This window comes from Manis javanica, chromosome 2 (assembly GCF_040802235.1).
Source record: "Manis javanica isolate MJ-LG chromosome 2, MJ_LKY, whole genome shotgun sequence".
Classification (NCBI taxonomy): domain Eukaryota; kingdom Metazoa; phylum Chordata; class Mammalia; order Pholidota; family Manidae; genus Manis; species Manis javanica.
The window spans coordinates 105,993,973-106,016,733 of NC_133157.1; the positions used below are offsets into that span (position 1 = coordinate 105,993,973).

Consider the following 22,761-nt stretch of genomic DNA (forward strand, 5'->3'; position numbering starts at 1 on the left):
GCACCCCAAAATCTCATGACTATAGACTATCTACGGTTAAAAGAACATATGGGATGTGAACAGATCCCAGAAATGGGCTGCTTTAATTTGTCTGATGGTTCAAGTACAGTTGGAAAATATCCATCATATCATAGATAAATTTTCACAAATGCCTAGGGTGCCTAAATGGTTTTCTTGGCTTCACTGGAGATGGCTGGTAATTATAGATTTGCTTTGTTTATGTCACCGTATTCCTATTATGTTAATATGTGTGTGCAAATTAGTTAGTAGTTTAAAACCTATACATACTTAAGGTACTATACAAGAAGATATGTCAAAGAAATAATCAATCCTCCCAAGTTTCCTTCATATGCTACATCTATAGCTTTTCTTCTTCCTTCCTAATTACAAACCTTAAATAGAATTCGTGCCTCATATCGAATTTACCGAGTATCATAATTCCTCCAGGTGGTAAAGATACCTCGAGACAAGTGCTGGGCATAGAAGCCACAGGGCATAAATCTGCAAAGAAGTAAAAAGCTAACCTTTGCAAACAATATGGCTTCTCTCTCACTTACCAACTCTACATTTCCCTGTATGGCCCCGGAAGATGACTGGTTAGCCAGAGACGGGTAAGATTCCTCAAGGGAGGAACAACCTAAGACAGGCACAGTCGCAGGGGGGCCATCAGGTGAGAATTTGGGGATCAACAGAGGTGAGGCTCAGAACCTCACCCCCCCTGCTTTGAGAGAAATCTTCTGCATCCGTGGATGCCTTGCTGCCCTTGTCTAGCCTGGGTTAATACTTAGTCCATAGGCACACACCTGATCATCTGATCATCTACATTTGCCTTCTTACAGCACTAAACTATGTTTTCTACCTTTATCTTGCATCTACCTACCACTTCAGCATTTTATTAAAAATAAAAATAATAATAATAATAGGAGAAATGTGGGATCAACATATAAATCAAGTACAAAAATCAAATGAATATTCATATTTGACCTGATTGTTTATGGGTCATAATGTGTGATCAAAACCGAAAGTTTCTGTGATGACTGCCCTTGTACTGTTCACCATGTAAGAATTTATTCACTCTGTAAGAATTCGTTCACCATGTAAGAACTTGTTCGTTATGCTTCAGAAGATTGGAGACTGACGAGAATTAGGCTTGAGATGGATTAATGATTGTACATTGAGCATTGACCCCCCTATACTGAATTTTATTGTTGTTAACAACCATTTGATCAATAACTATGAGAGATGCCCTCTCAAAAAAAAAAAATAATTAATAACTGCAAGCATACAAACTGCTATGGAAAACAGCTCATATATATACAGAATGTATGGTACAAAGCATTTTAAATACATCATAGAACCATTCTGATTTAAATAAATTTGAGACACAGAAAGGATAAGAAACACAGGCAGTCTGATAGCAAAGCCAGCACTTTTAACTACTATGCAATGGTGGCTCAAGGACAGAAAAATACTATGTAATACTGTCTCAAGAAAAAAAAATTTGATATGATGATATAATCAACATATCAATTTTTAATCACACTGGCAATAGTGCAGATGATAAACTGGAAAGGAAGAAAACAGAAGACAGGAGAGTACTGAAAAGGTCCAAGCAAAAATTTATGAGGACTAGAACTGAAGTTGCTACAGTTGTAGCAAGAATGAGAGAAGAAAACAAACAGATGAGATACCAAGATAGAATGGACAATACCTCACAAGTGACTGGGTGTTGGGGGGAGGAAAGGGAAAGCTCAACACATCTGTGCCACAGACCTGCTGCAAAGCACTTCAGTAACTAAAGAGCTAATCAACCCTAACTCTGGAGGAAAAGTGCAAGATTTCTCTTCTATTCTCCCTTACTCACCATGCCACCCTTAGCTGCACATCACTGTTACAGAGGTAAGAAGATACCCTTGAACAGCTGCCAATCAAATATTTAACCTGTTCAAAGAAAAACCTGTGAAGTCTTTCACTAAAAAAAAAAAGATTCTAGGATTTCTGATTATTTCAACCAAGAAACAAAACACTAAATTGACTTTTCGTTTTATACATACACATGGTATTCATATGGTCTTAAGAATGTCTTGATCGAACATAAAAAAATGATGTTTATTGAATTTGGAATCTGATCATTAGAAATAAAAATTAAATAGCTGCTGGCCAGCTTATCAAGTGGTAAGAGTAAAATTTCACACCAATCTTCAGAAGAAAATTTTCAGGTATTACCTGAACATTTACTAACAAACAGCACTGACTAGACAGACACATTGGTTTTTATACATATTTAGGGCTTATGCAGAGTTCTACAGAGTTCTACATGCTTTGGCATATAAATGAATTTCAATTTACATTTAGAATTTCAGTAAGAGAATTTTGTTGTTGTTAAAGCAACACAAATTGAGTTCTATAGAATTAAGTTCTGAAGTCTAACACGGGTCACACTGGGCCAAAATTAAGGAAGGTGTCAGCAAGGCTGCTTTCTTTTCTTGAGGTTCTAGGGGGAAACCATTCCCTTGTATTTCCATTGTCTAGTCTGTCCACATTCCTTGGCTCACAACCCCTTCCTCCATCTGCAAAGCCAGCAAGAGCAGTCAAGGTCCTCCTCACCATCACAGCACCTGACCTGCGCTTCCATCTTCACACATCTTTTATTTTTATTAAGGAATCATTGATATACAATCTTACAACGGTTTCACATGAACAACACTGTGGTTACAACATTCACCCATATTATCAAGTTATCCTCCACAGCACCCCATTGCTGTCACTGTCCATCAGCATAGTAAGATGCCATAGAGTCACTGCTTGTCTTCTCCGTGCTATACTGCTCTCCCCGTGAACCCCCTAGATTATGTGTGCTAATCACAGTATGAGAATTTGAAGGTAAGTTATACAATATTCCATCCTTTGACGTTTTGGTCAAATTTGTTAAAAAATTCAGATTATCTTACAAGTGAAATAATACATGAAGATTTGTACCTGTAATGCAGTCATTATAGTTAGAAATACATATCAAGTTTAATATGTGATAGTTTATTTTAGGCAGATTGCTACTTCAACTAACGTGATTACTGTCCTGTCATCTACCAATTCTGAACCACTAGGTCTAGAGTTCAGTGTAGTCTGAGGCTGAATTTATCAGGAGGGAAGATAGAGAGGAGAAGTAGGGTATAGAATTCTCTCAGCAGAATCATTAGAGTAAGGACGAGAGAGAAAGCAAAGAAACCAGGGTGTGGATTCATGGTGAATTATGCAGCAGCTGATAAATGCACTAGATCAGACCTCCCAAACTTTTCGGTCTTGGGACCCCTTTATACTCTTGAAAATTACTGACAATCCCAAAAAGCTTTCACTTATGTTGGTTATACTCATTGTTTTTTACCATGTTGGATATTGAAATTAAGAAATTTCAAAAATATTTTATAGTTCACTTAAAAATAACAGTAAGTCTACAGCATGTTAATATAAATAATGTATTCATGGAAAGTATATTTTCCAAAACAAAAACAACTTAGCCATAAAAGTATCCTTGTTTTCCATTTCTGCACATCTCCTTAAAGTCTGGCTCATTAGAAGACATCTAGAATCTCAAAGTTCTTTCTGCATTCAGTCTGTTTCTGTATCTTATCTTATAAAACTTCTGTACACCCATAAGAGAATGAAGAGTTCAAAGGCAAATAATGTCACTGAATTATTATTTAAATAGTTCTAACTTCATAGACTGTCTTGACAGGCTCTTGAGGACCTCCAGGGATTCTAGGACCACAATTTGAAAATGACTACATTAGACAAACATTTTAAAAGGTGTCAAATGAAGATGACTTGCAGACCAGCATAAAGACAAAACCCATAAGCAGGGTGGCTCAGCTTGTAAATCTATGAATTCTGGGCTTCAACAGAACTAGAATTGCAAGCCTGTAGAGACAATTATCCATTATACTCTTAACAAACATAAATATAGAATAAACTCTATAGAATTTCCTCCAGGTAATTATGGAATTGTAAGCACCAGCAGGAAAAATTGCTTTTGTATGCGTAAAACAGAGAATACTGACAAGTCAGTAACAAATTCTACTGAAATAATTACATAATCAAGATTAGGTTGTGGCTTTACTTCAATTATTGTAATGAGCAATGCTTTCTATTGCTCAGGGATAGCTCTCCTTCCTAAAGAGCTACAGAAATAAAGTGGATAGCTACATATTTTGAACAGTATAAAGATACTCCTTTCTGGAGACAGAGCATGAACGAAGAATCTTTTAGAGACTCCCCCAGGCTTGAGCCCTTGAGTATTTTTACCCCACTGAAATAGTATCTGACATGTCTGACATTTCTCCCTTTATACAATTTCCTACTTCATATACAATTGCTGTAAACTTCTCCTTTTATAGTTCCTCTTTGATTTTCCTCTTACTCCTTCTGTTTTCTTTTTGGCTCCACCTCCAGCCCCTACTTTTATTCCTGTTTCATCAGTTACATTCACTGTTCTCTACACCTATTTGTAAGTTTACATTTTGAAATACAAGAATACAATTAAGTGTGACACATTCTTGTGCACTATAAAGACAACAGCAACCCCAAGCATGAATAACCCGAAAGAGGGGGAAACGCAATGACAAAAAATTGTCACTTGCACATTACTGATAGGGCAGAAGCCTTCCAGTTATTTCAGTACTTTATGTTCTGCTTATATCATCAACCACCCACTTGTTCTCTCTCAATCCATAAACCCTGGGGAGGGAAAAACAAGACTAACTGGAAACTTGTCCTGGATAAATACACATAAATGACTTGCTAAAGATAACAAAAAGATAAGAAGGTGGGAAATAAGGCTTTTTCTCTTAGTACAAAAAAATATATATCAAGGAATAGAGTTTAACTCTGGTATAATACAAGCAGTTAAAGCTTTCTAAATCAGCCAAGGGCTGTAACTAAGCAACATGATTCTTCACTGTGCTCAAAAAGGGGGCTGCCAAGCATCAGTAGCCTCATTTCTCACTGAAAGCCTTGACAAGTTTCCACCATATTTTATATAATTGTAGCAGAGGGAGTGCCAGATTAGATCTGATTTGCTGTCATAATGGGACTTTTTCTCCCACATAAGCTAATGATGCAAGGCTATATTTAACCCCCCGAAAGTCACCCTCAGGCATTCACTGTATATTCTGATCACTTCTCATATCTAGAATTGGACAAGTAGCAATTTTTCTGCTACTGAAAATGACAAAAGCTAAGGTTTAAAAGGTAGGCATTATTTTTTCTTCATTGGCTCCATTATAAATTTAGCTACACCCTCAAAAATCTGCTCACTGACTTCATAGACTTCATATTTCATCGGATGTTTGTTCACTGAATTGAAAAGATCAAGAAAGTCTGGTACTTCAGTTCATATCCATTGGTGTCAATGGATATGCAATCCATGAAAGTCAATCCTCTTGCCCCAGGCTACTCCAGCCTGGTGGCAGACACTGTATGCCTCCCACCTTTAAGCTCAGTGCCCCCCAACCCTAGGTCTCAGAGAAGTGTGTAAGCATTAGGTGTTTTGTCTTCAGCAATGAATGACTAAGAGTCTAAAATGTATTTGTACATGATACATACATATTTATCATACACATATAAACATAGTGGATCCCCTTGAAATCCCTGTACCCAGCAAGCAGCAATCCTCCATATTCCTTTCATTTTATTCCTACATTCTGATTTGGATTCTAATTCCAAAGCCTTTCCTTGACACTTGCCCTCTTAGCTGATGCACAAACAATGTATACAGCCTTCACCAACCTCTGAGGAGATGGATCTTCTTCCTTGGGTCCTGTTTCAGTCTGGGCATTTCTACCATCCCACATCACTGCCATATGCTGCCACAAGAGCACTACCACTGGCAAGGAAGTTTTGTAGCTGCTACTCACCCACCTGCAAAATGGAACCCCTTGTACACTGACTAGAATCCAAATTTATATGTGAACTTGCCACATCATCTTGGAAATTTATTTTGGCTACCTGAGAGCTAGATCAGTTCTTCTTAACTATTTATAAAAAAATAGTATCTACCTATTAAGTAAGATTCCAGCATGCCTCCTAGCTGAGCTCCTGGGTAAGAGTACAAGACCAACAGTATCAGCTCATGGGCCACTACCAGTCAGGGATTCTTTTTCCAAACAACCGTTTTTCTCCTATCCAGTAGTCCCCTGTTATCCACAGGTGGTGTTTCAAGACCTTCAGGGGATGCTTGAAACTGCAGACAGAACAATTTTATACATATATACATACATATATATATATATACATACACACAATTATATATGTATACAAAAGCGTATATACACTGCATTTTTCCCATACATACATATGTACCTATAACAAAGTTTAATAATAAATTAGGCAACACCCATTAATAAAATAGAACAATTATAACAATATATTGTAATAAAAGCTATGTGAAAGAAGGACATTACATAATGACAAAGGGGTCAATCCAACAAGAAGATAAAACCATTATAAATATCTATGCTCTCAACACAGGAGCACCCACATATGTGAAACAAATACTAACAGAATTAAAAGGGGAAATAGAATACAATGCATTCATTTTAGGAGACTTCAACACTCCACTAACTCTGAAGGACAGATCAATCAGACAGAAGATAAGTAAGGAGACAGAGGCACTGAACAACACAATAGAACAGATGGACCTAACAGACATCTACAGAACTCTACACCCAAAAGCAGCAGGATACACATTCTTCTTAAGTGCACATGGAACATTTTCAAGAATAGATCATATACTAGGCCACAGAAAGAGCCTGAGTAAACTCAAAAATATTGAAATTGTACCAACCAGTTTCTCAGACCACAAAGATATGAAACTAGAAATAAATTACACAAAGAAAATGAAAAATACCGCAAACACATGGAGGCTTCACAACATGCTACTAAATAACTAATGGATCAATGACCAAACAAAAACAGAGATCAAGCAATATATGGAGACAAACGACAACAATAATCCAATACCACAAAATCTATGGGATGCAGTCAAGGCTATGCTAAGAGGAAAGTATATTGCAATACAGGCCTACCTTAAGAAAGAACAATCCCATATAAGCAGTCTAAACTCACAATTAATAAAACTAGAAAAAGAAGAACAAATGAGGCCCAAAGTCAGTAGAAGGAGGGATATAATAAAGATTAGAGCAGAAATAAATAAAACTGAGAAGAATAAAACAATAGAAAGAATCAATGAAAGCAAAAGCTGGTTTTTCGAGAAAATAAACAAAATAGATAAACCCCTAGCTAGACTTATCAAGAAAAAAAGAGAGTCTACACACATAAACAGAATCAGAAATGAAAAAGGAAAAATCACTATGGACATCACAGAAATACAAAGAATTATTAGAGAATACTATGAAAAATTATATGCCAACAAACTAGACAACCTAGAAGAAATAGACAACTTTCTAGAAAAATACAACATTCCAAGACTGACCAAGGAAGAAACAGAAAATCTGAACAGGCCAATTATCAGCAACAAAATTGAACTGGTAATCAAAAACCTACCTAAGAACAAAACTCCTGGACCAGATGACTTCACTGCTGAATTTTATCAAACATTAAGTAAAGACCTAATACCCATTCTCCTTGAAGTTTTCCAAAAAATAGAAGAGGAGGGAATACTTCCAAACTCATTCTATAAGGCCAGCATCACTCTAATATCAAAACCAGGCAAAGACACCACAAAAAAAGAAAATTACAGACCAATATCCATGATGAACATAGATGCAAAAATACTCAACAAAATATTAGCAAACCAAATTCAAAAATACCTCAAAAAGATCATCCATCATGATCAAGCAGGATTTATGCCAGGGATGCAAGGATGATACAACATTTGAAAATCCATCAACATCATTCACCACATCAATAAAAATAAGGACAAAAACCACATAATCATCTCCATAGATGCTGAAAAAGCATTTGACAAAATTCATCATCCATTCATGATAAAAACTCTCAACAAAATGAGTATAGAGGGCAAGTACCTCAACATAATGAAGGCTATATATGACAAACCCACAGCCAACATTATACTTAACAGCAAGAAGCTGAAAGACTTTCCTTTAAGATCAGGAACAAGACAAGGATGCCCACTCTACCCACTTCTATTCAATGTAGTACTGGAGGTCCTATACACAGCAATCAGACAGTACAAAAAATAAAAAAAATAAAAGGCATCCAGATTGGCAAGGAAGAAATTAAACTGTCCCTGTTTGCAGATGACATGATATTGTACATAAAAAACCCTAAAGAATCCACTCCAAAACTATTAGATCTAATATCTGAATTCAGCAAAGTTGCAGGATACAAAATTAATACACAGAAATCTGTGGCATTCCTATACACTAACAATGAACTAGCAGAGATAGAAACCAGGAAAACAATTCCATTCACAATTGCATAAAAAAGAATAAAATACCTAGGAATAAACCTAACCAAGGAAGTGAAAGACCTATACTCTGAAAACTACAAGACACTCATGAGAGAAATTAAAGAAGATACCAGTAAATGGAAACATATCCCATGCTCATGGATAAGAAGAATTAATATTATTAAAATGGTCATCATGCCTAAAGCAATCTATAGATTCAATGCAATTCCATTCAAAATACCAACAGCATTCTTCAATGAACTGGAACAAATCGTCCTAAAATTCATGTGGAACCACAAAAGACCTCAAATAGCCAAAGCAATCCTGAGAAGGAAGAATAAAGCAGGGGGAATTACGCTCTCCACCTTCAAGCTCTACTAGAAAGCCACAGTAATCAAGACAATTTGGTACTGGCACAAGAACAAACCCATAGACCGATGGAATAGACTAGAGAGCCCTGATATAAACCCAACCATATATGGTCAATTAATATATGATAAGGAACCATAGACATACAATGGGGAAATGACAGCCTCTTCAACAGCTGGTGTTGGCAAAACTGGACAGCTACATGTAAGAGAATGAAACTGGATCACTGTCTAACCCCATACACAAAAGTAAACTCAAAATGGATTAAAGACTTGAATGTAAGTCATGAAACCATAAAACTCTTAGAAGACAACATAGGCAAACATCTCCTGAATATAAGCATGAGCAACTTCTTCCTGAACCCATCTGCTCGAGCAAGGGAAACAAAAGCAAAAATGAACTCAAGGGACTATATCAAGCTAAAAAGTTTTTGTATGGCAAAGGACATCATCAACAAAACAAAAAGGCATCCTACAGTATGGGAGAATATATTTGTAAATGACATATCCGACAAAGGGTTAACATCCAAAATATATAAAGAACTTATACGCCTCAACACCCAAAAAGCAAATAACCTGATTAACAAATGGGTAGAGAATATGAAGAGACAGTTCTCCAAAGAGGAAATTCAGATGGCCAACAGACACATGAAAAGATGTTTCACATCACTAATCACCAGAGAAATGCAAATTAAAACCACAATGAGATATCACCTCACACCAGTAAGGATGGCCAGCATCAAAAAGTTTAAGAACAACAAATGCTGGCGATGATGCGGAGAAAGGGGAGCTCTCCTACACTGCTGGTGGGAATGTAAGCTATTCAAACATTGTGGAAAGCAATATGGAGGCTCCTCAAAAAACTAAAAATAGAAATACCATTTGACCTGGGAATCCCACTCCTTGGAATTTACCCAAAGAATACAATTTCTCAGATTCAAAAAGACATATGCCCGCCTTTGCTTATTGCAGCACTTTTTACAATAGCCAAGAAATGGAAGCAACCTAAGTGTCCATCTGTAGATGAATGGATAAAGAAGATTTATATCTCAGTAGATATAAATACTAGATATAGATGATAGATGGATAGAGAGCTAGATAGATTTAAAGACAATATACACAATGGAATACTATTCAGCCATAAGAAAGAAACAAATCCTACCATTTGCAACAACATGGATGGAACTGGAGGACATTATGCTCAGTGAAATAAGCCAGGCGGAGAAAGACAAATGCCAAATGATTTCCCTCATTTGTGGAGCATAACAATGAAGCAAAACTGAAGGAACGAAATAGCATCAGACTCAGACACTCCAAGAATGAACTAGCAGTTACCAAAGGGGAGGGGTGTGGGAGGGCAGGTGGGGAGGGAGGAAGAAGGGGATTGAGGGGTATTATATGTTTAGTACACATGCTGTGGGGGATCATGGGGAGAACAGTGTAGCACAGACAAGGCACATAGTGGATCTGTGGCATCTTACTACACTGATGGACAGTGACTTCATTGGGGTATGGGTGGGGACTTGATAATATGGGTAAATGTAGTAACCACATTGTTTTTTCATGTGAAACCTTCATAAGAGTGTATATCAATCATACCTTAATAAAAAAATAATAAAATAAAAGCTATGTGAATGTGGTCTGTCGCTCACTCAAAATATCCTATTACACTGATCTCATCCTTTGTCTTCTTGTGATGATGTGAGATGATAAAATGCTTATGTGATGAGATAAAGCAAGGTAAGTGACATAGGCACTGTGCTGTAGCATCAGTCCACTACTGAAGATAATCTGCTTCCTCACCACAGTTGAAAGTGGGTAACTGAAACTGGAGAGCAAAAATCCACTGGTAAGAGACCACTAATACATTAACTTGCCACAGTTTAAACTCCTGAACTACCATTTACTAGTTTTATGACTTAAATTACATAAGACCACCCAAAGTCTTAGTTTCCTCATCTAGAAAACAAGAATAACAATAGTACCTAACTCACAGGGTAATTAAGTATTAAATTAATATAGCTTACTTATTATTATTAAATAATAATGATCTTGTACAGAGTTTGAAAAAAAAGCTTGGGACACTTCGCTTTTGAGGATCTCATGGGCTCTTCAGGCTTGGGCTAAAGAAACCTTAATTACTAGCAAATATTCCAAAGCACCTTTAGCTACACTACTCATGAATAAGATCTTATACGGGTTTTTGAAAGAACATTTTATGTAGTTCATAAAGTTGATAAAGTAGAAAGCTATAAATCAAGGCTTAAAGGTTTTATATCTCAATAGATATAAATACTAGATATAGATGATAGATGGATAGAGAGCTAGATAGATTAAAGACAAAGAGTCTGTTTGCCTTGAACAGACAGTGCTGCCCTTTGTATAATCAAATTCAAATACTTCAATGGCCCAACATTAGATCAACAAGTTAAAGAAGGTCAGTGATACAACGTAGTGACATGGAATGCATACAAAGAAGTGTTATTCAAGCTCAGATCCCAATGACCTTGTCATAGTTTAAAAATGGGTTTATCTTCTACGCTAATGTATCTGATTCCTTCATAAGCAAAAGAAGCAGATTATATTATAGAAAAAAATTAACAATATTCCCCTATATTGCCTCCTTTCTGGCTCAGATTATCCCAGATTCTCAATCAAATCAACTAAATATCTCCTGGCTTTTCCATCTCATTTCCATTAAATGTATTAGTCTTGAATCACCACCCCAAAGTACTTAATGAGATATTAGAAATCAACTATCAGTTTGCTCAAAGGAAGGTGGCAATGATGAATGATAGTTTGCTTTATCATTATTACAAAGAAAAATCAGAAAATCTCCAGTCTGGTGGGCACAATCACATGCACTGTGAGAGAAAGAAGGTATTTTTGTCAATGCCAGGTCGACAGTACTGCTTTTGTATAGAAGCACTTAGTGTTTCCCTTTACAGTATATACAGTATACTAGAAGTGAATATCTATAGCCAATGTTATGTACACGAAGTTTTCATGAATGCTGTCAAATTCTATCAAATGGTACCTTTTCACTATTGAAAATAACAAAGCCTATAGCACGCTCATCAAGTGGACATCTTGGCAATGTGTGATTCAACAGCTCTTTCAGATTTACAACTTCCTGTTTAAAAAATATATATTATCAACTTCTGAATGATTCTGATGGTTCCACTGTGGTACCTCTCACACTGAGCTGAACAGAACCTGCTGTAGTTCCTGTTGGATTACTGGGAAGTCGCAGCCTAGGTCCTGGGTCCTTTCAGAAAGAGTGTAAGTATCCACATACTGGCATTTTTATATTTGAAGATTGTTGCCTGATCATCCATGGGTCTTCTTTCCCTAAAAAACATCCTGAATTTCTTTGATTCTTCAAAAGACAAGGTTTCAAAGTCTTTAGTAACACTAATTTTCTCTTTCTGAATAGGTTTCGATTTCTATATTGATTTTCAATATATTGAATATGTTATATAGACTCTATATTCAATATAGAATATTAAGTATATATCCTATATTCAACTTCCATATTTTTTGTTACACTATTTAATGTATTTTCTGCTAAATTTAGAATGGGAACCTCTCTAGATCTAGAGAATAAATAAGGCTAAGCTGGCTTTTACTATTGTTTTGTGGCCCAATGTACTGTCAACTCATATTGAATTTTTAGCTACTCACTCAAATACTATTCAAATGTACTCCCCAATATGGTTAGTCCTACAACTAAACCATATCATTCTTCAAATGCTCAAAAAAATAGATTTTTTGATTCACATTCAGGATCAAACTTTGTTCCCATTAAGTTTCATCTTTACAGAGATGTCCATATCTCCAACTTATTTTAGTCTCTCGTTTCTAACTTTTGATGAATTTGTTATTTTTCACTATTTGTATATTATATCATTACTCAGAGAATTGATGAACATGCTGACTAGTCAATGCCCCAAATAAAATCCTCTGACAAACTGCTGTAACCTTCCGTAACAGTTTGTATCAATCTATCTGACTGCATTCCATGTACAGCATTAGACCTCAATCCAGAGCCTAAGGGAACTTTAATTCCTTTCTTCACTGAGATAGATGCTGGATTTTCACAGCCATTGTTTAATGGAATACCATTGTACCATCTGAAATGACACGCAACATAGGACAATACCACAAAATCTCTCCCACCCAATTCCCAAGGTTAAATGTGCATTGTAACCTAACACTCCCTGTACATGCTCACTACTAATTCTAAGAGTATTTTCTGGTTACATGTTCCTAGAATGTAATAAGTATGAAATAGTAGTACAAAAAAAGACAATATATCACCTGGACTCACACCAGTCTGGATTTTAATTCCAACTCTTCCAACTACCAACTGTGCAATTACAAGCAAGTTGCATGACCTCCCCAAGCCTAGCTTTCTCATTGGTAAAATGAAAACTATCGATATAAAATAAGGCATGCAAAACATGTAGAACAAAGTGCACAGAACAATTCCTGACCCAAAGCAAGTGCTATTCAACTTGCAACCATTATTACCATCAGTATTACTAAAAAGCTTTATTTTTAAGATTTTAATAAAATCTTTTAAGCTGAAACAATGAAGTGAAACCTATCCATAGCCTTTACTGTGGATTCTTCCACTTCCTACGGTAATCTTTGATTTGTTGTTTATTTGCATTAGCAATTCTGACTGAGAGCAAAAAAGAAAAAGGAGTCTGAACACAGCAATGAACCTGCCACCTTCTCACAGATGCTCTTGGGATTCTTCAAATTGACTCTTTTTCTATCATCTTCCTGATTCCATAAAGTTCTAGATAGGGCATAACAGCATTAAAAAATAGATTTTCCTTTTGAGGCTGCATGTGCTCTCTGCCTTTTAATCCACCCACCTTACATGAAGCTGAGTTAGCGTATTCAAATTACTCTGCACATAACTTTCACAGTTATAAATTTCCCTTCTCAAAATGAAAAGGGCTCACCCTCAGAGAAAAAAAAAGCTAGCTGCTTTTTACCAAGTCTCCTCTCATCCACTAAATACATTCCAAAATGACTTTCTCACGAGATGTCATTTTTCTTTACACCACACAATTCTTACTAGTCCTTAAACCATACTGGAGAACCTAATTATTTTCCTTAATATATAACATGGATATCATTCCGTGTCAGTGAATGAAGGGTATCATCATTTTAAATAGCAATATAGTATCGTGTTTTATTACCCCATCATAATTTAACCAATTCTTTATTTTTGTGCATTTAAGTTGTTTCCAAATTTTTACTACAATACAAAATACTGTGATAAGTAGGCTAGTACAAATATATATTTATGCCAATTTCTGAAAATTTCCTTATATAAATTATTCAAAGTAGAAGTGGAAAAAAAAAGGACAGAACAAAAAATGTGCTTTTTAATGATGATACATTTTTGCCATATTTCCAGAAAGTCTAATAAAAACTTCCATCTCTACCAATAATGCTTGGGAATATCCATCTTGCAAAATCCTCATCAACACTAAGCATTACAATTTTTTTTTTTTTACTGTTTGCAAATCCAACAGGTAAATTCCTGTATTTCTGGAAGATGCAAGAAGACTTGTATTTTATGATACGGATTATTCATTCCTGTGTCTCAAAACTGAGGTATGGTGTTTTAGTCCCTTAGCAAAGATAGTACTTAAAAAAGTTAAAGTCAATTGATATATTTTTAAGTTTTTTGGCTCCCTACAGAATGAAATGGTTTCTTTTAAATTATGTATGTCCTGTCTTGCTCACCACTGTATCTCAACCCTCTAAAATAGTGTTTGGCATATAGTAAGATTCTAATAAATATATACTGAATGAATGAAAACAATAAATTTGAGTGTTCTATGGAAGAGAAAGCATGTATCTTGCTAATCATAATAAGAAGAATTAACAATAATAATAGTTCAGCAAACTTTAAAGTGGGCCTCAAACAGAGAAGCCTAGTATTCCTAAAGAAAGATAAGTAGACTTAAGTCAGAACTGGGTAGCCTGAAACAGTGTTAGAAATGGCCATCCAGGATTTAATCAGAACCCAACACAGATCCCTCCCCTTTTCTCTCCCTCCTCTTCCTCCTCCCCCACCTCTTGAGGGCCTCTGTCTGGTCTTTCTCCCCCTCTCTCTCTTTCCTCAACCACAAGATGGCAATAGACAATAGTGAACTCCTGGCTTGCCTGATGGAAACATTCTCTGAAGAGAGCCAGGTTCCCCTTAATCGATGTATTTGGCCCCCTAGAACAGTTATTTTGGACTAGCGATTCTTAACCCAAGTTTTGGATCAATTCCTGAGTATCTACTCCAAATAACTCTCAAGAACATAGTGAAAACAAAAAATATAATGCTCTATTAATTCTGGAAATAAGGACTATGTAACAAACAAGTGAAGGCTTTGCAACTTCAAAAACAAGTGGGGATCCATGTGGTGGTATGGCCTCTTTTGGGTAAACCTAGGAAAGCAGGAACATTTGACTGTACCAGAAGATATTTAGCTTACAATAAATAAGACTTAGAAGCTGACTGACAGCAGTCTTCAAATATTGGGGTGGCTACTCCAAAAAAAAAATCTTTAACTTTATTTGAGGCAATTCCAGTGGGACATATCAAAAGCTGTGTATTACAGGGAAGCCATCTAACAACACAGTGGGTCGTTCCCATTAATTCAACAAATAAATGTGTCTAAGTACTGTGTCAGATACCAAGGAACACCTGATCATTACTTTCTACTCCAGTAGGAGAGCATGACTTCATGTTAACTACATTTTGCTTTGGTGACAAGGGAAAAGAGAAGTCTTCCTACCAATACAATGGAAATTTAAATATTTAGAAGATTACCAGTACTTACTTTCCCCCATTTACTGGAAGATTTTTAGTTTTCAGTGTACAATAACAACATTAAAAATTTTGCAAGTTTCTTGTTATTTACTTTCAATTGAGTTAATACAGTGGATCATAAGAATGATTGTGTAAGTCAAAATTCATTTCAAGTTTGTCCTTAAACATCTCTTAGTAAATTTAAAGGCAATGTTACTGATTCAACTATACACAAAATCTCAGGGATTTGAAAGGTTACAATAATCTATGTGGTGTGACTACCCTATAAACTAGACCATATTATAGAGCACAGCTGTCCACTACATTGTGCAATATGGTAGCCATAATTTATATGTGGCTATTATACATTTTAAATCAGGTGAGTGAGGCCAAGGACCTGAATTCTAAATTTTAATTTTAATTTATTTACATTTCAGTAGCTCTATATGGCTAGTGGCTATCACACTGGACAGCACAATTCAATTCTAAAGATAAGTGGACAATAATATTTGTAAAGCAGAACCTTTCTAGAGAAAAAAGGAGCAATGGTGAGACTGCAGCCATTTGATGAGAATATACAGCTGTGACTAAGCAATTTCACTCAATCAAACTGAATGAAATAAAAGATCTCCAGAAAAATACTTTAAACCCTGCTGTAATTGAAGAGTAATAAGCAAGCTAGATTCCATATATATATGAAGGGTTTCAAAAGAGAATGATTTAACTCCTGCCTGCCTCAGATTTTTGCATTAAATATCATTTCTTGTGTACTAAATGATGTCCCTTCTTAAATTTTTAACTTTTAAAAAACAAATCTTTAAAGACTCATTAATTTACATCTAATTGAATAGTAGGGAGTTATAAGGAGATTCTCATCCAATACATACAACAGAAAAGAAGAGAGATTAGAAAACTACCTTAGAGATATATAAAACGATTGGCTGAGCTGACCACACACCATTCCAATCTTACTGATTGGATTCTGGATTCCAGTTCTTAGGGATTCTGGATAAAATGGTGCATCTAATAACCTTAAGAATTGGTCTCCAAAGCAGAAGACACAAGAAGCTAACTGGCTTGTGAGAAGAAAATACTAGAACTCCCATTTATATTAAACATTTTTACCAAAAAAAAACAAGAAATAAATTGAGCTTTGCTAATACTTCAGACCCAGACTGACATTAATGCCCTTAGTCCTTCTGTCACATGACAACAATACTGACAAGGCACTCATGGTATCCTCAAGTTTCAAGGCAGAAATATTAGTGGTGATTGCTTTCAAATTTCAATTACCATCTATATTTGACCATCCAAGTGGGTTTAGAGAATACACTATTTCAGATTGTAAGATATTTACAATTTTTCAAATTGAGATGGTGTGTGACCTGGAAAATCCTTTTCCACACAAAGATTTTCTGATTCTCTCAAAGCAAACTACCTGTTTCTGAACTCAAAAATTGGTTATGCATTGCTCTTTACAAAAAAGACAAATATTCCAAATTTGCTGACATGCCCTCTCATCAGTAGGGTCAACACCGGTCTTTTCCAAAAAAAAAACCAAAAAACTGTTCTTTCAAAGTGACATTTTAATAATCCATGAGAAAGCCTTATTGAAAAGTGAGCATTTTGAAAATGGATATTAGGAAATGTTTTCAGCGTTATGTGGTTTCTGTTGCCAAAATCTATAAATACTCACATAGCCACAGAGTTTGAACTTGGAAATAAATTTCCTAATGTGTTTGAAAATATTCATTGTGAAAGTTTGAGTGGATTTTTAACCTATTCCTTTAAAATATTAAAATGCCCAGGTTTCAAATTAGTTTGCAGGGACCAATTGACATCTGTTAAGATGAAAAACTACCTGCTGAATTTCTGCAAAAACCTCTGCAAAATTGGTAGATGAAATTGAAAAATGAACACTGTAACTTAGAAAACACAGTCAACAATATATTTTTTCAATTTGGACTGACATATCCTTGCAATACATAGTTTCAACTATGACAGACATTAAAACAAAATATAAAAATAAACTGAACTTAGAGACCTCTGAATCATTGCATTGCTAACTATTAAACTAAGATTTTAAAAAGTGGTGAAGCATGACCAGTCATAACTTAGTAAAATTGTGAATCAGTCAATTACATTGTTCTCATTAAAGATATATTTATTTTTATAAAATAGAATCTACATTGAAGTATTATTTCATCTTTATGTCAACCCAATTGTTTTCTGATTTATAATTATATAAATCATATAACAAAAGATGCATATGCTTTGTAGATTAAAAATATACATATACTGTAAGTGGATGCTTAAAGCATTTTTACAAATAGACTATACTCAAAATGTTTCAAGGCCACTGTCCTAATGTTTCCTCTGTTAATGATTTTAAAAAGTCTTACAGTGGAAACAAAGCAAAAAAAAAGCTTTTAAAAAATGATTATCAGGGTTTTTTTAATGTTTTGAATAAACTATCCTTTAGGAAAGGATGTTGTGTATGCAAAGCAAACAATGACAGGAAAACAGGTCAAGAATTTTATCTAAATGGACACTGACAACATGATTAAATCCATGTTACAATGATCTAGATCAGTTAAGCAAACAGCCAGAATTATCCTGAAATCTAGTTCATAATGTCGAATTGGATCTCATTTTACTATGTCCTTTAAAAAATGTTTGGTGACCTCTTGGACATTGGAACGACCCAAAGTCACTGCGAAATTATTTTCCATATAAACCATTCCATAGCTTTCTAAAATGCTCCTGAAACTTTTATCACTGATCACATGCCAATTATCTATTCTCAACAACAGATTCACTGTACTTGTTTAAGATACCTTGGAGACTGAATAGTCAACACACTGGCAAAATTTTTTAAGTGAAAGGTTTCCTCAATTATAACTTTGAAATTTGTAACATCCTCTAGTATTTACAAGAGAATAATGTTAAATATTGGCAAGGTAAAACCCACAGTAAATATGATGAGTATCTCTGTTTCAAATGACATGCGTATTCATAAAGACGCCCCTACACCTTGCAGATATGAATCGTTTTAAGTACTTACCAAAATGAGCCAGTTTACACAGTGATCCTTGGGGTCCATAGCAGAAGATACGTGACAAGGAGCAAAGGGAAGCCAATGCAGATGAAAAGTGTCCTCAACAAGAGATTTTTCTGTTTTATTACCGCAGCAGTAAAAGCGTCAAGAGAAGCCAGTTTCTCATCTCCAGTTCACATCAGTACAGAGAAGGATCAAAAAGACTATAGTCGCTAGACTGAGGATGTGGTACGGAATTGGTACAGCCACACAGTGACCAGCACCAACTACAGGGCCTTGGAGAAGCCCCACAAAAAAGGGTGAAGGGTTCCATGACAGCCCAGTGTGTAAGTCAGACTACACAGCAAGGGTGACCCAGGACACCGAGATCTCCCCACCTGGGCAAAACAAGGGATGCAGGAATCAAGAGTTTAAGTCAAAATATGCGCTTTGTAGATTCAGTGTTCGTTGATATTATTTTTCATCAAAGAAAGCCTCTTCCTACATTTTCAAATGACATTTACTGAACTGTCAGTTGTCTTGTAGGATATGTTGCTTCAGTTTTTCCTATAGGAATCTAATAAATACAGTGCTCCCACATATAATACTAAAAGTTACATATTTCAACCTAATCTTTGTTAACCAGAATAGAGGGTAATATTTTATTTTGAGATTACTTAGTTTATATGAAAGCTTTAAAAAGACACAATACCCAGAAAATTAATAATCCTGATGGGTTGAAAATAAATCAGTCTGCCAAAAGGAGAAAGATGTTTGTTCTTCCAATAGGACCATCTAGTCAAATGAATAGATGTGCTATAAGGGGGGAAAAAACCCTACACCAAGACTACTAGAGGCAAGCAGCAACTGTAACATACTGAAAAGTAAACATCACCTTGTTTCTAGACAGACTGCATAGTGAACCACCCAGGAGCACCACAGAAACCAGGCTATGTGGAAATGAGCACATACACACAGATCAATACCCACAATGTAACGCCCATGCAGAAGTAAGACTACGCTGGCGAAGTGGCAAAGCTAAATGGCTATATGCCATTGGATTAGAGAGAATAATCAAGCTGAAGACATTCACCAGGTCAATGACTGAAATTTGTATCTTTAGAAATGCCAAAATCATCCAAAAGGCAGTGGAAACTCAGAAAAGTTCAAAACCATAAGAACAAACAGCAAAAGGAAGCAGAAAGATCTTAACTTCTGTGAGTTGACAAGACAGAGACATTTCACTTACATAGCTGGGAGGAGTGAAGGAAGTGAGGGCTGCGTGGAGGGTTGGCTCTGCAGAGGTGTATGGAGATGTGGGAGGGGTATGGGGATGTGGGTAGGGTATTGAGGAAGTGGGGGTCAGGGGGTTGTGATGAGGATGTGTGATGCCTTTAGAGGGATGTGCAGGATTATGGGGATTTCTAGGGGGTTGTGGGGGGCATTGAGGGGTATGTGGTGGGCATTTACGGGGCAGGTGGAGGTGTGTGTGGAGTGTAGGGGGATGTGGGGAACCAGGGAAGATTAGTTGGGGAGCAGTGGGGTATAGGAGTATGTGGTTTGTGTGCAGCAGGATTGGGGCGGTGCACATGGGAAACATGCCAAGGCCATATGTCTATGCACTTTATTTGTGTAATGGCATAAATAATTGTTAAGTGGCATAAATTATTCTGATTTAAAGGTCCTTACCTTAAAACTATGTAAAGCCATTTTTCACAAGAGCAGAAAATCAAATTGAAGATGTAAATTACTACATTTATGACTATATCCCCTCTGTTTTAAATAAATCAATCTGACTTTCATCACAGATTCATGGCCTCAAAGAGGGGATAGCCAAGTATTTAAATCAGAAACCTTATTGTATAGTTGTTTCACAACATTTGGGGACCTCAGAGACAGTTTACTGAAAATAAAATCAGGATGTCATCACATTCCCTCTCTGGTATTACAAAAGACAAGTGACACTCTTATTTCCAGAGTATGACCTCTATGCCTGTTCTCTACCAACCAGAGTCCCATGAAATCAGGCATGCATAGGAATTAGCTGAAAATTGGAAACACACACAATACATACATTGCCTGTCCAGGTCCTTGAATACAGTTTTCTCCTTGTTTTCAAAATTGCTCTGCCATACCTTCTCTATTGCTTTCCTAGCAGATGGCAGTGTATCTGAGTGGACACCATCAATGTTTCAACAAGCATCATATTCCATAAAAATGTGCATAGTCTGGTTGACTCCTCTTGGGACTGCTTTCTCACTTCATTCCTATTTTAATTTCCAACCCATTTTGAAGAAAAGAGCCACCTTTTGACTAAAGCCAAGCTTCAGACACAATTTTAGTTTCAGCCTTCTCTTAGTCCCCAAATGAACAGTTACTCTACATAAATTTCATTTTCTACTCAGTTTATTTGGCAACATTCAGGACTACATAGATTTTTTTCCCACTAATATGCCTCTTGTTCACTTACCCACACAAACATGATATATTCAGAAATTAAACATTTCTGAGCTTCTGATTTCAGAGGACTTTATCTTCAGGTTCTTACCTCAGAATTGTTAAGGTGACATTTGTGAGTTCCTGAAAACCAGCCATCACTTGAACATTGGTCAATGTCCACTTTCTGAAGATTTATGTCAACTTTCATGACACCCCTTAAAAACAGAAATAGAAAAAACAAATTAATCTGACATCTAGCTCTGTATTCTATCCCAGAATTCAGACAAATCAGCATAAAGAATGCACTAAAATTTTTCAAATCACCCATTCATATTCAAAGTGCTCCAGGTGAAGACAGATGTAAAAGAACAGAATCAACAAGTATTAGTTTTACCAAAGTCCCCAAGGCAGGGACTCTGTATTATTCACTGTCTTCAACTCCCTCTATAAAGCCTGGAACATAGTAGGTGGTTAATAAGTATTTGTTGATGGATTGAACTCCAGACAGTTTTTCTCTAGACATGGTAGCAAAAATAACTCTAAAATAACCCCTGCTCCCAGTACCCTTTCTACTAAAATACACCTAAAGAAAGCCCTCACACCTCATCTCTTTCTACTGTTTCCCATTGCAGGGCCAGGGATGGGAAAGTTGAGGAAACAGAGGTTAAGGGTAGGGGACAGTATCAGAAAATAAGCCTCTCTTTGCTCTGATCTTCTATCACAATGACTTTAAAGAGCTCTTTATATTTCCCAGTGCTCCACACAAAACAGAGATTTCCACCACCTACAGAAGTGCTGATAAGCATTTTTCTTTTAAATCTAGAAACAAAAACACTGCATTTCACTTATCCTTTTGAGAAAAGTCTCCAAGAAAGAGAACCCTCAAATTCAGAGCCAAAAGCAAACCTGCAAAGAAAAGAAAGATCTGACTTTATCTAAAAATCCTCCGTTTTCTCCAATCTCCTTATCTTTTCCTAAGATCCATCTGTTTAATTTTTCACCACTACCAGCAGCAGAAATATGTGTCCTACACTGAACTGTAGCACCTGTTGATTGAAATAAATATTTTGTGTTCTGGTCCCTGAAGCCCAAAGCTTTATAATGTCATCTTTCACAAACTTAAGTATAAACATCCCACACTAACCCACAATAATAAACACATATTTTCAATTCCCCATGTTCTCAATTGAAACTGTTTTCACTGCATTATTAAATAGGTACAAACTAAAGGCAGGCTCAAATCCCCTAAATTGTTGCTCTCATACCTACAAGACCCCCCCTTAAATTACAAAATAAATGCGAACAAAATTCTAATTAAAAATATTCATTTAAAAGCACCAATGATTATGCTTCTCCAAACCAAATCACCTCTCAGAACAGGAACGTGGTACGGACTGTTCAACAAGCCTATTTTAACCACGTTTGACTCACTTGCCTCATCTCTTTTGTCCTTTTAAACTATGTGAAATCTTCCAACTCTTAATGTCATTTTGGTTCACTTGGAGTAGAGTAAATCATTTACTTTTTCAGGCTGCTTCTGTTCTTATTATCCTGTGATGAAATATTACACTACTTAGTGCTCAGAAGAGACACAAAAGCAAACAGGGACACCAAAAGTTCCTACTAGGATTTGGTTGTCCAAATAACCCAGAATATGAGTAAG

General features: G+C 36.0%; 1 protein-coding gene across 1 annotated transcript in view; it reads right to left on the bottom strand.

The window, feature by feature from the left end:
- Window positions 1–22,761, bottom strand: part of GPR158 (G protein-coupled receptor 158) — a 375,355-nt gene that overhangs the window by 330,486 nt on the left and 22,108 nt on the right. The window contains exon 2 of the mRNA XM_037006036.2: window positions 21,208–21,313. Coding sequence (XP_036861931.2) covers window positions 21,208–21,313 — 106 coding nt within the window. The remainder of the gene's footprint in view (window positions 1–21,207; window positions 21,314–22,761) is intronic.